The sequence below is a fragment of the Squalius cephalus genome, assembly GCF_949319135.1.
Source record: "Squalius cephalus genome assembly, chromosome: 1".
Lineage (NCBI taxonomy): Eukaryota > Metazoa > Chordata > Actinopteri > Cypriniformes > Leuciscidae > Squalius > Squalius cephalus.
The window spans coordinates 54,732,448-54,744,271 of record NC_137122.1 but is presented as its reverse complement, the minus strand read 5'-3'; the positions used below and the strand labels follow the sequence as shown (position 1 = coordinate 54,744,271).

At 38.8% G+C, this 11,824-nt stretch overlaps 1 protein-coding gene across 1 annotated transcript; it reads right to left on the bottom strand.

Annotated features, from left to right (window-relative positions):
* Window positions 1–1,723: 1,723 nt before the first annotated feature.
* Window positions 1,724–10,094, bottom strand: LOC307171710 (outer dynein arm-docking complex subunit 4-like; the record flags this gene model as incomplete). The annotated part of the gene is made up of 8 exons (XM_079893502.1): window positions 1,724–1,787; window positions 2,865–2,965; window positions 3,152–3,348; window positions 3,467–3,582; window positions 8,285–8,334; window positions 8,431–8,559; window positions 9,762–9,990; window positions 10,089–10,094. The coding sequence occupies 8 exons, from the start codon at window positions 10,092–10,094 to the stop codon at window positions 1,752–1,754; spliced, it is 864 nt and encodes a 287-aa protein (XP_079749628.1). The 3' UTR covers window positions 1,724–1,751.
* Between the last annotated feature and the right edge of the window lie 1,730 nt (window positions 10,095–11,824).

The window sequence follows — 11,824 nt, the reverse complement described above, 5'->3', positions numbered from 1 at the left end:
TCTGGAAACAAAACAGAAACCACTTGCACTTGAGCACGCTCCCTGCGCGTGCACGAGAGCGCGGACACGGAAGGGAGAGGCAGATGGATGAAGAGGCAAATTTTAAGCGCGCTCCCGCTACTGCTGTGCACGTCACCAGCCGGAATTTGTACTTTTTTGACATCTTACTGCTCATTTTTATGTCTCAAATTATCATATGTTTTAATTCCTACATTATTACAATTCCATCTTAACTTTAATTTTATAACAATGACAAATTTTAACTCTAAATAGGCTACTGTATATCGCTTAAGCCCCGGTTTCACAGACACGTTTTAAGCTTAGTCCCAGACTAAAATGCATGTTTGAGCTGTCTTAACTGAAAGTGACTTACACTGGTGTATCTTAAAATATGTCAGTGCTATTGTTTTGTCTCAAGATACACTCCAGTAATGTTTTTTTCTAAGGCATGTTTATAAAAGCTATTTAAATATCCTAATTGAACTAAGGCCTAATCCTGGCTCAATCTAAGCCGTCTAATGCTGTTAGTAGAGGGTGCGAATCAATTATGTGTTGGGAGGGTCACATACAGGGCAGGACTGACGGCCCCTGGGCTTGAGTTTATGTTTGGGCCCTACCTACACTATGACATCAACTAGAACATCGTTATGGAGTAGCACAAAATACACAAAAATTGAAATATGCTTTGAGGTTCCTAGAACAATTAAAATGCAACATGCCTTGCCTAGTCAAAGTTTAGAGTTAATATTAAACATTCATTAAATACAATGAAATACATGAGATTCTCTCTCTGTTGAAAGATCAAAACCCTGAAATAGCCAAACACTGAGCAATAAAGCCAAAGAAGAACAGTATTTATTAATGCATTGTGATATCTGTGTCCTCATGTCAGATTCTTAAATTTAATCAATTAATTTAATCAGAATTAAAATACACCTCAATCAGAATAAACCTACAACAACAGTAAAATGAACCTGATGAGGCCATTAGTGAGACAACAACAAAACCACCACTTGCTCCACACAAACACACACACACACACACACACACACACACACACGCACACACACACACACACACACACACACATCAACTATGAACTTGACTTCTGGCAGACTCAAAAGGAATATGAAGATTGTCAGATTATGCTATAATGAATACATTACTATGAATGCAGGTTGGCTGTGACCACTTTCTCACACGTGTTTGTGTGTTTATGTAATTAGCAGATGTAACCCACACAAACGTACTCTCTCACACAAACAAATTGGCAGCAATTCGTATACGCAATCTGTCAGGGCATATACTTGTGTTCATTTTTGTTGAGCACATACGCAAAGTCAATATCGACTCAATAGATGGATGTAAACTTAATTAGAGGTCAAACCTAAACTCATTTGAATGATTTTCAATTCAGACATGTTTGGATTATGAGTGTTTCTCTTTATCAACAGAAGGTAACAGCACAAGTGTGTGTCTATAGCAAAACATTAACACTATCTGGGCAACATCGCTTGGACATGATTTGTTATAACTCTGAATCTGTGACAGTCTGTTTATATAAAACTATGCAAAACATATTTTTACCATATGCAAACAAGCACAGAGAAGGCAGTCATAAAGTAATTCTTAACCAATGACACCCGAACGCAATCCAACACAATGTTCCTCAGGCAGATTTTATTCCACTAGTAAGGATGCATTAGTTCTGACTTTGATGGCAGACATTTTATTCAGATGGGTTCCTCGTCTTACTGGGTCACTCTGTGTCTTTCTTCACGAAGAGCCTGCAGGGCGAGAAATTGAGTTGATTAAAGTGAGTCAAATAATAGCAGAGCAACATGAAGAAAAATGATATTAGAGCAACGGGATAGTCAAGAATCAGGTAACATGCAAAAAATGAAAATGTAAATATTACAATTATCAGTTCATATTATGAAAAAACAACTAATATTGATGAGTATTCTGTCACCATGTACTAACTACGCACAACACAACAAGATTCCAGTGACGTAATGCGCGCAATGCAACATCAGAACAGCTGTTTCCCTGGCATTAAATAATTAAGACAATGTTTTCGTAACTTTTTATTTCCATGACTTCTAAAATGCTTCTCCAAGCATAATCTTTGTCATTGCTTTCCTTACGGAAGTCACGGTGGTTTTGTCATATAATATAAGCTAATATTTCTTAGCTTCCATAATCAATCTCCTTTTATCCACTTTTAATGTTTAATATGCACAAGCCCCATGGGGTGATGCCATAGAAGTAGAAACTAAGCGAAAGACAAAATGTAGTGTGGCTTGACGGAGTTGCCTGATCATTTAAATGAGTGACTAACAGTGAGTAACAGTTTCAAGGGAATTCTACAGGATAGACATTGCAGAATATTACTACCCAGACTCTCAAGGTGTGAGGCTTTAGGTGTGCTCACATTAGTGAGATTTCTGCAAAATTTTGCTGGCAAAAAAGGTCAGTTGTCCATTATCAGTAGCAATGTATGAAGCATAGGCTCACACTTTCAAACCAAGCAGCTTTACAAACCAAGCATGACCAATATAAACCCAATGCTAAATCTGCATAAGGGAAATCTTTTGCCCTTGCAAAATGTCTGATCGCATGGATTCTAATTGAAATGACTGGAATTTGCCAGCAAACATTTGCCGAACAATGGTAAATGTGACCGCACCTTTAGTTAAACTGACAATAACTTCCATATTGGTCCTCTGTGACATACACAGAAACAATAGCGCTCATCCTGTGTGATTCAGAATCTCAGTCATTTTAATGTAGTTTGAAGGGGACTATAGAAAAGGCCGCGAGTGAGATGGATGGTGAGAGGGATGAGGGAGAGAGAGTGAGACCTTCTGGATGGCTTCGCTGGCGGAGTCGTCCTGCAGCAGTTTTGCCCGGTCCAGTGCTCTCTCAAAGTGTAACACACTGGCCTTGTAGTTACCCAGCTTCACTATGTGAGAGAGAAAGAGGATGTAAAGTGATGTAATCGCACAGCATGGCGTAGATCAAATATACATAACGACCACATGAACGTCCTATTGATTCTGAGCATTGTGGGAAATCACATCATTCATGGTCACAGAGTGCATTAAACTGCTGACTTCCTGGGATTCTGGGCGATGTAGTTTGGACTCACATTCGGCCTGCGCCATGAGCACACTGGCATTGAGCTGCCATTTCTCATCAGTGATGTCATCCGCTGCCGTGAGCGAGCGGGAGCCATAGTCTCGTGCTTCGCCATAGCGCTTCAGCTCAAGGTAACAGCGGCCGATCTCATGGAACAACCAGGCTTTCTCTAACCCGCCACATGCTAGAGGCCCCTTCTCCTCCCAGCTATGCAAACACACACATAAACACACACAGAACAAAATGAAATCACTATTACAATAGACTTGTGTGTGTACATCAACACCAAAATTAATTAAAGGCAATTAAAGGCAAATGCCCTTACACTTCTATAGCTTGTTGGAACTTGCCAATCCGTGCGTACACACGGCCAATGTTGTCCAGAGCCCTGGATTTACTGTCCATCAGGTCGCTATGACACGAAGCACAAACCAAACACACCTGATGAATACTAGTTTATTAAGTCAAGTCACCTTCATTTATATAGCGCTTTAACAATATGGATTGTTTCAAAGCAGCTTTACAGTGATAATAGGAAATTACCGTAACAGATTGTTTAGGCTCTACAACAGCTCTAGGATAAAGTTATAGTCCAGCTAAAGTTAGTTTTGATTAATTGATTCACTTCCGTTGCGAAGATCATTAGTTATTAACTTAGAGGCCGCTAACACGACACCGTTCTAACAGGAAAACCCTTAATGCGCTCCGGCCGCCCATCCGCACTAAACAGTGTCTGGTGTCTCGAGAACGCACTCCCTGAAATAGGTTTGAAGGTGCAAACGATTATCAGTTATCTCTGCGCAAACCTCAAAAACGCAAACCCGCGAAAACGCAGACGTCACGCTAATATGCATCACGTGTTCAGTCCAAAGGTATGCGCGTTTGAATATATATGTGCGCAGGCATGTGGTCCTTCTTTACAAATCAACCCTCAATAAACTACTTGACTGGATTTAAAAATGTATAATAAAGAAATGTTTGGTCGTGTCTGCGTAGCCAGATGAACCGGAATTATCCCGACAACATTTTCTCTGTACTGAGGTAAAGGGAAGGGAAGGAGGCCTTCACAGGGAGGGACTGGTTGACACTTCAGGACTGCGTTGTCGTCGTGTCTAGGCGCGGGTCCTTCATCAGATCTGGATACAGCCTGGATCCGGCGGACTGCAGTAAACCTTGGATAAACTGAGAGACTAATATTAGCGTAGACGCCATCCTTCTCACGATGTAACAAGTACATCAGGATTTATGCCTAGCATTGTATTATAGAAGCTTTCCTGTAGCTCAAAAAGTAGCGTTGACACTTGCAAGGTTCGATTCCCAGGGAAAGCAAGAACTGATAAGAATGTAAATGTGTCTTGCAATGCAATGTAAGTTGCTTTGGATAAAGGCGTTTTCCAAATGCATTAATTGAACTATTAATGCTTATTTTACAGAATAAGAAGTCATTTCTATGCTGTAGCTTTTAAATATACCAAATGTGGTCTTGAATTGAACCTCCATATACCCGTAGGAAAGATATGGGTACCAAATTCAGGGTTCTCAAGTTTTATCAAAATCTTGGAGTGAGATCACATGCGGTTGGGGGAGGAGCCCTAATGGAGCCCCGCCCCCACCTGGCCCCGCCCCCCAATTTTACCCATTGTTCATAATTAACCAGCACAAACTGAAATTATAACAATTGGTAAATCTGATAAATGACAGAGCAATTAATCACATCAAATATACTCTTTAATGTTATATTTCAAAAATTAAGTTACAAAAAATTAACAAATTGCTCCAAACAGTTTGGAAAAACAAATATTTTTGCATTTTGAATGTGTCTAGTCGAAATGGTATAATGATTTATTGTGTGGTGGGACATTGAGAACAAATGACATATTAGAGTATTATTAAGGTATGTGTGTGTGTTTGTGTGTGTGTGTGTGTGTGTACACAAGAGTACACACTCCATCTTATGAAATGTGTTTTGTGTTGCAAGTGTTTGAAAAATACAAATGCAATGGCAATCAATGATTAATGTAACGTTATGTTTTGACAGGATATAAAATATTACCCAGAGCACTCTGCTTTAATACGTATGTAGCCTTAATGTAACTAGAAATACTATTAATACAGTATAATATACAATATAATTTAAAATAAAATAAATACATTTAAATGTATTTAAAATAAAATGAAGAAATACATCTTCATTCCTTCCCATACCCACTAACATTTCCCTTAGTTTCAGATAACGTAAGCTAGCCAAACTAAGCCAAAGCTTCTGGCCTGGTTGCAAAGTAGTTGTAGAGTTTTTGACTGCATCAATAATAATGTATACGATCTATATATTAAATGTTCTAGCCTTAAAATGTTAGACGAGCTATCTTACAACTTACGTTCTCCATCATCACGACGTGTGTTCGCGCGATGTTGTTGGTTACCTAGTAACTAACGTACGGTGGCCGAGAATGTTCCGTCAAGTTCCGTGTGTTCGCGCATCTATGTTGCCTATTAACGAACGCAATCTGGCCGAGATACGTGCTGGCGGCAGGAAACTTCACTTTGTGTGCCTGCGCCTCGTATACAACGTTATATATAAAGCTTGTAGGACAACTCGGTTGGCATTGCCTTTTCAGCGTGAGAAATACACGGTGTGGCGTGTGAGCATGTGAACTGGTTGAATTGCGTGTGTCTCACGGCCAATGCGTGAGACTTGAGAACAGCCGCGGCGCTACCATTGGGCCCGGGTGGGCCTGGGCCCACCCATTTTAGGTCCGGGCCCACCCATTTTCTACTATGGTTTTGTACGTTTCTTCATTCGGATCTATTTGCGATCCATTCCATTCTAAACAAACAACGCAGTTTAGCCTACATGCTTCGTCCTTGTTACATTATTCATTAAGATAATAATTAATAAATGCACGCATAATTATCAGTGGACTTGATAAATGTTGCAGATATGTTTTACTATGCATGCACAAACAAATGCCTTTTAACTTATGTGTGCAAAATTCAGAATAAAATGAATGTGCAGCAATTTGTACAAATAGAGAGTCTGTAGGCCTACTATATGTGTTGTAGCCATCAAGCTCATTTAGTTTCATATTTGTTAAAATATTATAATGTTATTTTTTCATCTAAGTTGATTATGAAAAGTGAACCGCACGAGTAAGATAGGATACGCAATATCGAGAGACATGGAGCGGGTCAGACATGATTTTGACCACTTAATTCAGTTAGAAAGCCATTTTTAAAGTGAATTTCGTTTTGTATAAATTGTATCTTAATTTTTATTTTATTTTTTATCAACCAATTGCCTGTATTTAATGAAGCAAATAGGAGACAATGTAAGAGGCGCGCCCGCGCGGTCACTTGCATTGCTCGTGAACAGGAGCGCATCTCATCCTAACTTAACGAAACTCAGCATATGCCTCACAGACATGAAATCTATCTTAAGGCTTGAAATGTCTTTTTAACAATTTAAAACGAAAAGAAAAAGGCTAGGCCTACTCTCTGATTATGCAATCCATGATGTGCATTTCTCTCTATAGGCGCGTTCACGGAGTTGACGATCGACAACTTCATCTTTACAGCTGTTGCTGTTGTTAATAAACTAAAAATAATAGGCCTATAATTTTATTAAACAATACATTAAATGAAATTGTAATTTTTTTTAAAAGAAACAAAAAATTCCTTTTTAAGTTTTTCTTTTCTTTTTTACCTGTGCTAATTACGCATTAAATAGGCTATGAGTCGCTGTCCTCAGTGCCGCAGAAAAGCGCTGAAACGGAGCTGAAGGGGAACCCGTTTTTTTTTTTTTTTTTTGGCTTATTTTAACTGGCCCATCCAGTTTTCTGGAGGCCCACCTACAATCAAAATCCTGGCGCCGCTAGTGCTTGAGAACCCTGCAAATTATGATAAAATGTATTTTACTGCAGTTATAATTGTTTAAAGTAGAAATGGCATGATCCTAAGACTGTCATAAAACATGCAAATTAAACTGGGAACTAAGACAAAGAACTTTTCTTCCCGCTCGGAATGTCACGTTCCAATTGGCCCAAGCGCCAGGGAGGAGTGAAGTTTCTGTACCCTAGAAAAAGCGGTTACACTCCGCGTTCAGTTCAGTTCTGTATTTTCTTTCGTCTTGTTTTGTTCCTGCTTTTTCGTTAGGCTATTTTTCTTTCTCGTACGAGTCTCTTCATTTTATATTACTTAAACTTTGTTTCGTTTTAGTCGTAACTCCGACTTCTTGTTTTAATAGTCTAGTGTTCCTTCACTTACACCTCAAAGTGAAACGAATTTAAATCAAGTCTTAGCAGCTCACACGTGAACCGTTTTGAAACTCCCGCTCCGACGCGCACTCAGGAAGAACCAAAGAACGTTTCAAACGGACACGCAAGCATCGGCTACTCGCCGTCCCATCTCAACCACAAGGCTTTAAATGCAAGTATTTTTGATCTCTTACCAAGATTTGAATGCGTATTACATTTACCTGTTTAAGGTGATTTTGACACTTTGATGGTTCTCAAAGGCTATAGCCTACAATGTGATTTGTTTACCACTCTGCAATCTGCTGTTTTTCTGTTTATTTTACTTTCATTTTACTGTCACATATATTCTTTGTTAGATGTAGTTGTAACGTTACCTTTATAATCGCATTTTATTCAAACTGATTATACTCTTGATTGTCTCTGTTTGCTGCTCACAGAACCTCTTAAATGTGTTCGATCTTAGTTACAAGCTCGATAAATTCGTGAGTGACCTACCAGTTAATAATCTCGTGAACAAGACAATTATTCTCTGTGGCCAAGAGAATATATTTTCTTGAGAATTTATAAGAATATCTCTTATTGAGAGTTGATAATAACATCGCATGATTCGCCTGGCGGACAGACGGATTATCTGATACAATTTGATTTGGTAGGCATTCACAAAATTCAAATTATAGCCCTTCTGTGTGTTCATAATTAATTTCAGTTCGTTGGAATTGATTGTCTATATAAAGAGATCTAACTATATGGGCTGTGTATTACCTTTTGGGTAAGTTTAAATTGTGTAAGTTATAGCCAGTATGATTAGTTATTGATTTATTAATTTCATAAATGAAAATTAATAAATCAATAACTGTACATTCATCTCATATTTGAGCTGGTGTTCTTACATGATGATGCAGAGCCTTGTCCATATTCCCAAGATCCATCAATGCATTGGCTACACAGGACAGAAAAGAAAATGTTGTATCTCTGATTCTTGTGCTATTGATATTATATATTTAAGTATTGGGCCGATGAGATTCCCAGACTCTACCAATGCAACTGTGCAGGTTCCCAAGCACTTCTCTCTTATTGGGCAGCACCTGCTCAGACCATTCCTTCACCGCCTTCATGAGCTCACGGGCCTTCTTCAGGCCGCTTTCTGCATCGCCGGCCCTCAAGGCTGACAATTCAACAAATAATCCTCAATAAACCCAATAACATACAGAACATTTTCTGAAAATACTTGCCAATCCAAATGTTATGCGATACCAGAGTGTTGCTAAGATTGTTTCTATGAGTCTATAGGATTTTTTGGCCTGTTTTATTGTCCACCAGGAAAAAATCATGTGTCACCCAAAAAATCTCTTAAGATTTGGTAATTTTTGTAAAATTTCACAGAAGTCATTTTCAGATCAAGCAGTTTTCTGTTGGTCAATGTGGTGAACCCACGTGACAAATGTGAATCTCCTTTGTTTCGCCCTCATGTGAAGTTCCAGAATGTGTGGACTGGATTCCCATTGAAAAGACTGGACTTCGCCCACGAAAATCCGCCGAACAACAGTAAATCTGCAGCAGCTTTATAAAAGTAATAACACTTCTCAACAAGTAGCAGAATTTGATGTATTGTTCATGTCCATGGCACAAATGGTGCACAGTTATGAGCCAAAGTTTCATAGTTATATTTAGGGATTTGTTCAAATGTCCTTAGCAAGCACTATTAACTTACATTAATACAATGTAAATAATCAGCTGGGTGTGTTATGTATCTGGTCTGCTAACACACACATTGTGGAGTGACCTAGAGAATAATTAGGATCATAATTCCAACATTATCTCCAAGTTGTCGTAGATCAGTCACTCATCAGTTAGCTAATAATCATAGGCATACACTGCAGTTCACAAGTTTGGGGTCGGTAAGATTGTTTTTAGATAAGATAAATAAATGAATCTTTCATTCAGCAAGGGTGCATTAAATTGATCAAAAGTGACAGTACATTTATAATGTTACAAAAGAAAGTATGCAACTTTTCCACAAAAATATTAAGCAGTACAACTGTTTACAACATTGATAACAATAAGAAAAATTTCTTGAGCATCAAATTAGCATATCATAATGATTTCTGAAGGATCATGTGACACTGAAGACTGGAGTTATGATGCTGAAATTATTTTAAACCGTAATAATATTTCCCAATATGATCGAACAAATGCAGCCTTGATGAGCATCAAATATTTATTTCAAAAACATTAAAAAAATCTCACTGACCCCCAACTCTTGACAGTAGTTTATGATTTTGCATGTGCAACATGAGTATGCAACTAATGCTAAATTTTGTTGATAGGAACCTAATGCTGTGAACTTTGAACTCTGCAGAGGTTCACCTTTGTCAATATCCTCCAGACTGGCGAGGACATATCGGGTTGGGTCTGAGGGTGGCTTGTGTTGAACCCGGCTCCACCGCTGCTGCACTAGTGTTCGGTCTCGTTGACGAGCATAGATGGGCTTCTGCTGCTGCCAGAATGCTGTCCGCGTGTCCAGATAGGAGATACAGCCCACGATCAGATCTTGCACACGCTCTCCAGTTCCAATCTTACCTTTTATAAGATATCCCTGTATGGGAGCCGATTGCCATACTTTATATAGAATATACACCATCATAGATGCAAACTAACATCAAACAAGGCCTAAAAAAACATGAAAACACACACCTTCATCTTGCAGAAGTTTATCTAAGAATTAAATAAACTTTTAATTTTATTTTAAACTTTTAAACAATATTTTTCAAATTTGTTTAAACTTTATGTATATATCAATACATAATTAAAATGTAAGTATTCTGAAAAAGAAAGCATAAAAATCGAGTGTATGTAGACCTCTAACGACTGTTTTAAAGACAGCTCATTATTTCCATTCAGTCCACCCTCTCCCTTCTGGGGTCCTTCCAAAGCCACGCCCCCAAAACACATGAACGCGCGACTCCGACCGCTGAGCTGGAAGACGCATTTATTTACCTGAGACGAGCGGAGAGGAAGGAGCGCAGTGCATGTAGCATCATGTCAGAATCACATGTAATAAAAAAAATCTAACTTTATCATTATGAATATAAACAAATAAGATGTATTTTAGTAGCCTACTCACTATCGAGCTATCATATCGATATTGGTAAAGTTTAAAATATATATTTTTTGATTCGCTAACGAGCTAGTTATAACTATAAGGCAAAGCTAAAAACAGGTTGCATTGATACACGTTTTTCCATTTCTATTAGTTGCACTGTGATGAAGATGAATTTCGTGTAAGATTCATAACATATAACGTTAGGCCTACTAGCTGTTAAACATGTATTTTGTTATGTAAAGTTCCCCCCACAGCGGAGCCTGCCGTGAACGCGCAGGCAAGTAAACATGCAGGGTCACCGATGACGACGGATAAACAGTTATGGCACATTCACTGGTAGGGACGAAATGCTTTACATTGACGGGCCTGCCCATACTTTGACTACAAACTTTGTCCTCAAATCATTACGTATTATGCAATACATGTAATGTAACTTTATAACATTGCACTCTTTCTATGAGTCATAAATAGCTAGTAAGATAATATAACGGTAACTAACGTTGCAGTAGGCTATGTAAATAATTATTCTAGCGATATGTAATGCTAAATAAGGTTTGCTAGTACATTATTTTAGCAACATGACAAGCCAGTGAATTAGCAGGTTTCAATTGTTGCTTTGCACAGTGCGTGACATTTTATCTGTATGTTATGCGGCTAGAGTTTTAACACTGAGTCAATGGGCTCCGACGGGCTTGTTTATCGTCATCGGTCTTTTTCCGTTTACCTGTCTTTGTTGTATGAGCAGGTTCCACTCGAGAAATTGGCAGTTTTGGTTGTTTGTCCGCCATTAGCACAGCTGCTCGGCACACCGGCAATCTTGATTTTGAATGACGGTACGCGCTGTGCAAGAGAGGGGCGATCAGCGCGTACGCGAACTTGATTGACACTGCTAAGACACTCCTCCTGGCTCTGAAGGCATCTGATTGGTTCTTTACATTCGCACCGAATGGCAGTGATTGGTCAGAGTTTTTACTGTCCTGCAGCTGCTACAGAGGTCTGATTGTTTTCATTCCTTTTTCTGAACACATAATGTATTGACTACTCTCAGGATGGAAGGACCATTTCACCCAGTATAAAAAAAGTGTTTCTGAACAGGATTACCTACTATAGCTTTAATTCACAGACCTAAGAGCTAGACACCTGAAATCAGCTTTTAGAGAGAAATACTTGCAAGATTCTGTGCTCTTTCAGTGTGATGCTGGTTTGCGTCTAGCGTCGTCTTCCAGTGTCGTTTCGCAAGACGATGTAAAGGCTCACTTGAATTTAACGTTACCGAGAAAATTCAGATAATTTCCCTTGTGGAGGGAAAGGCTTATGAGCCTCGTTT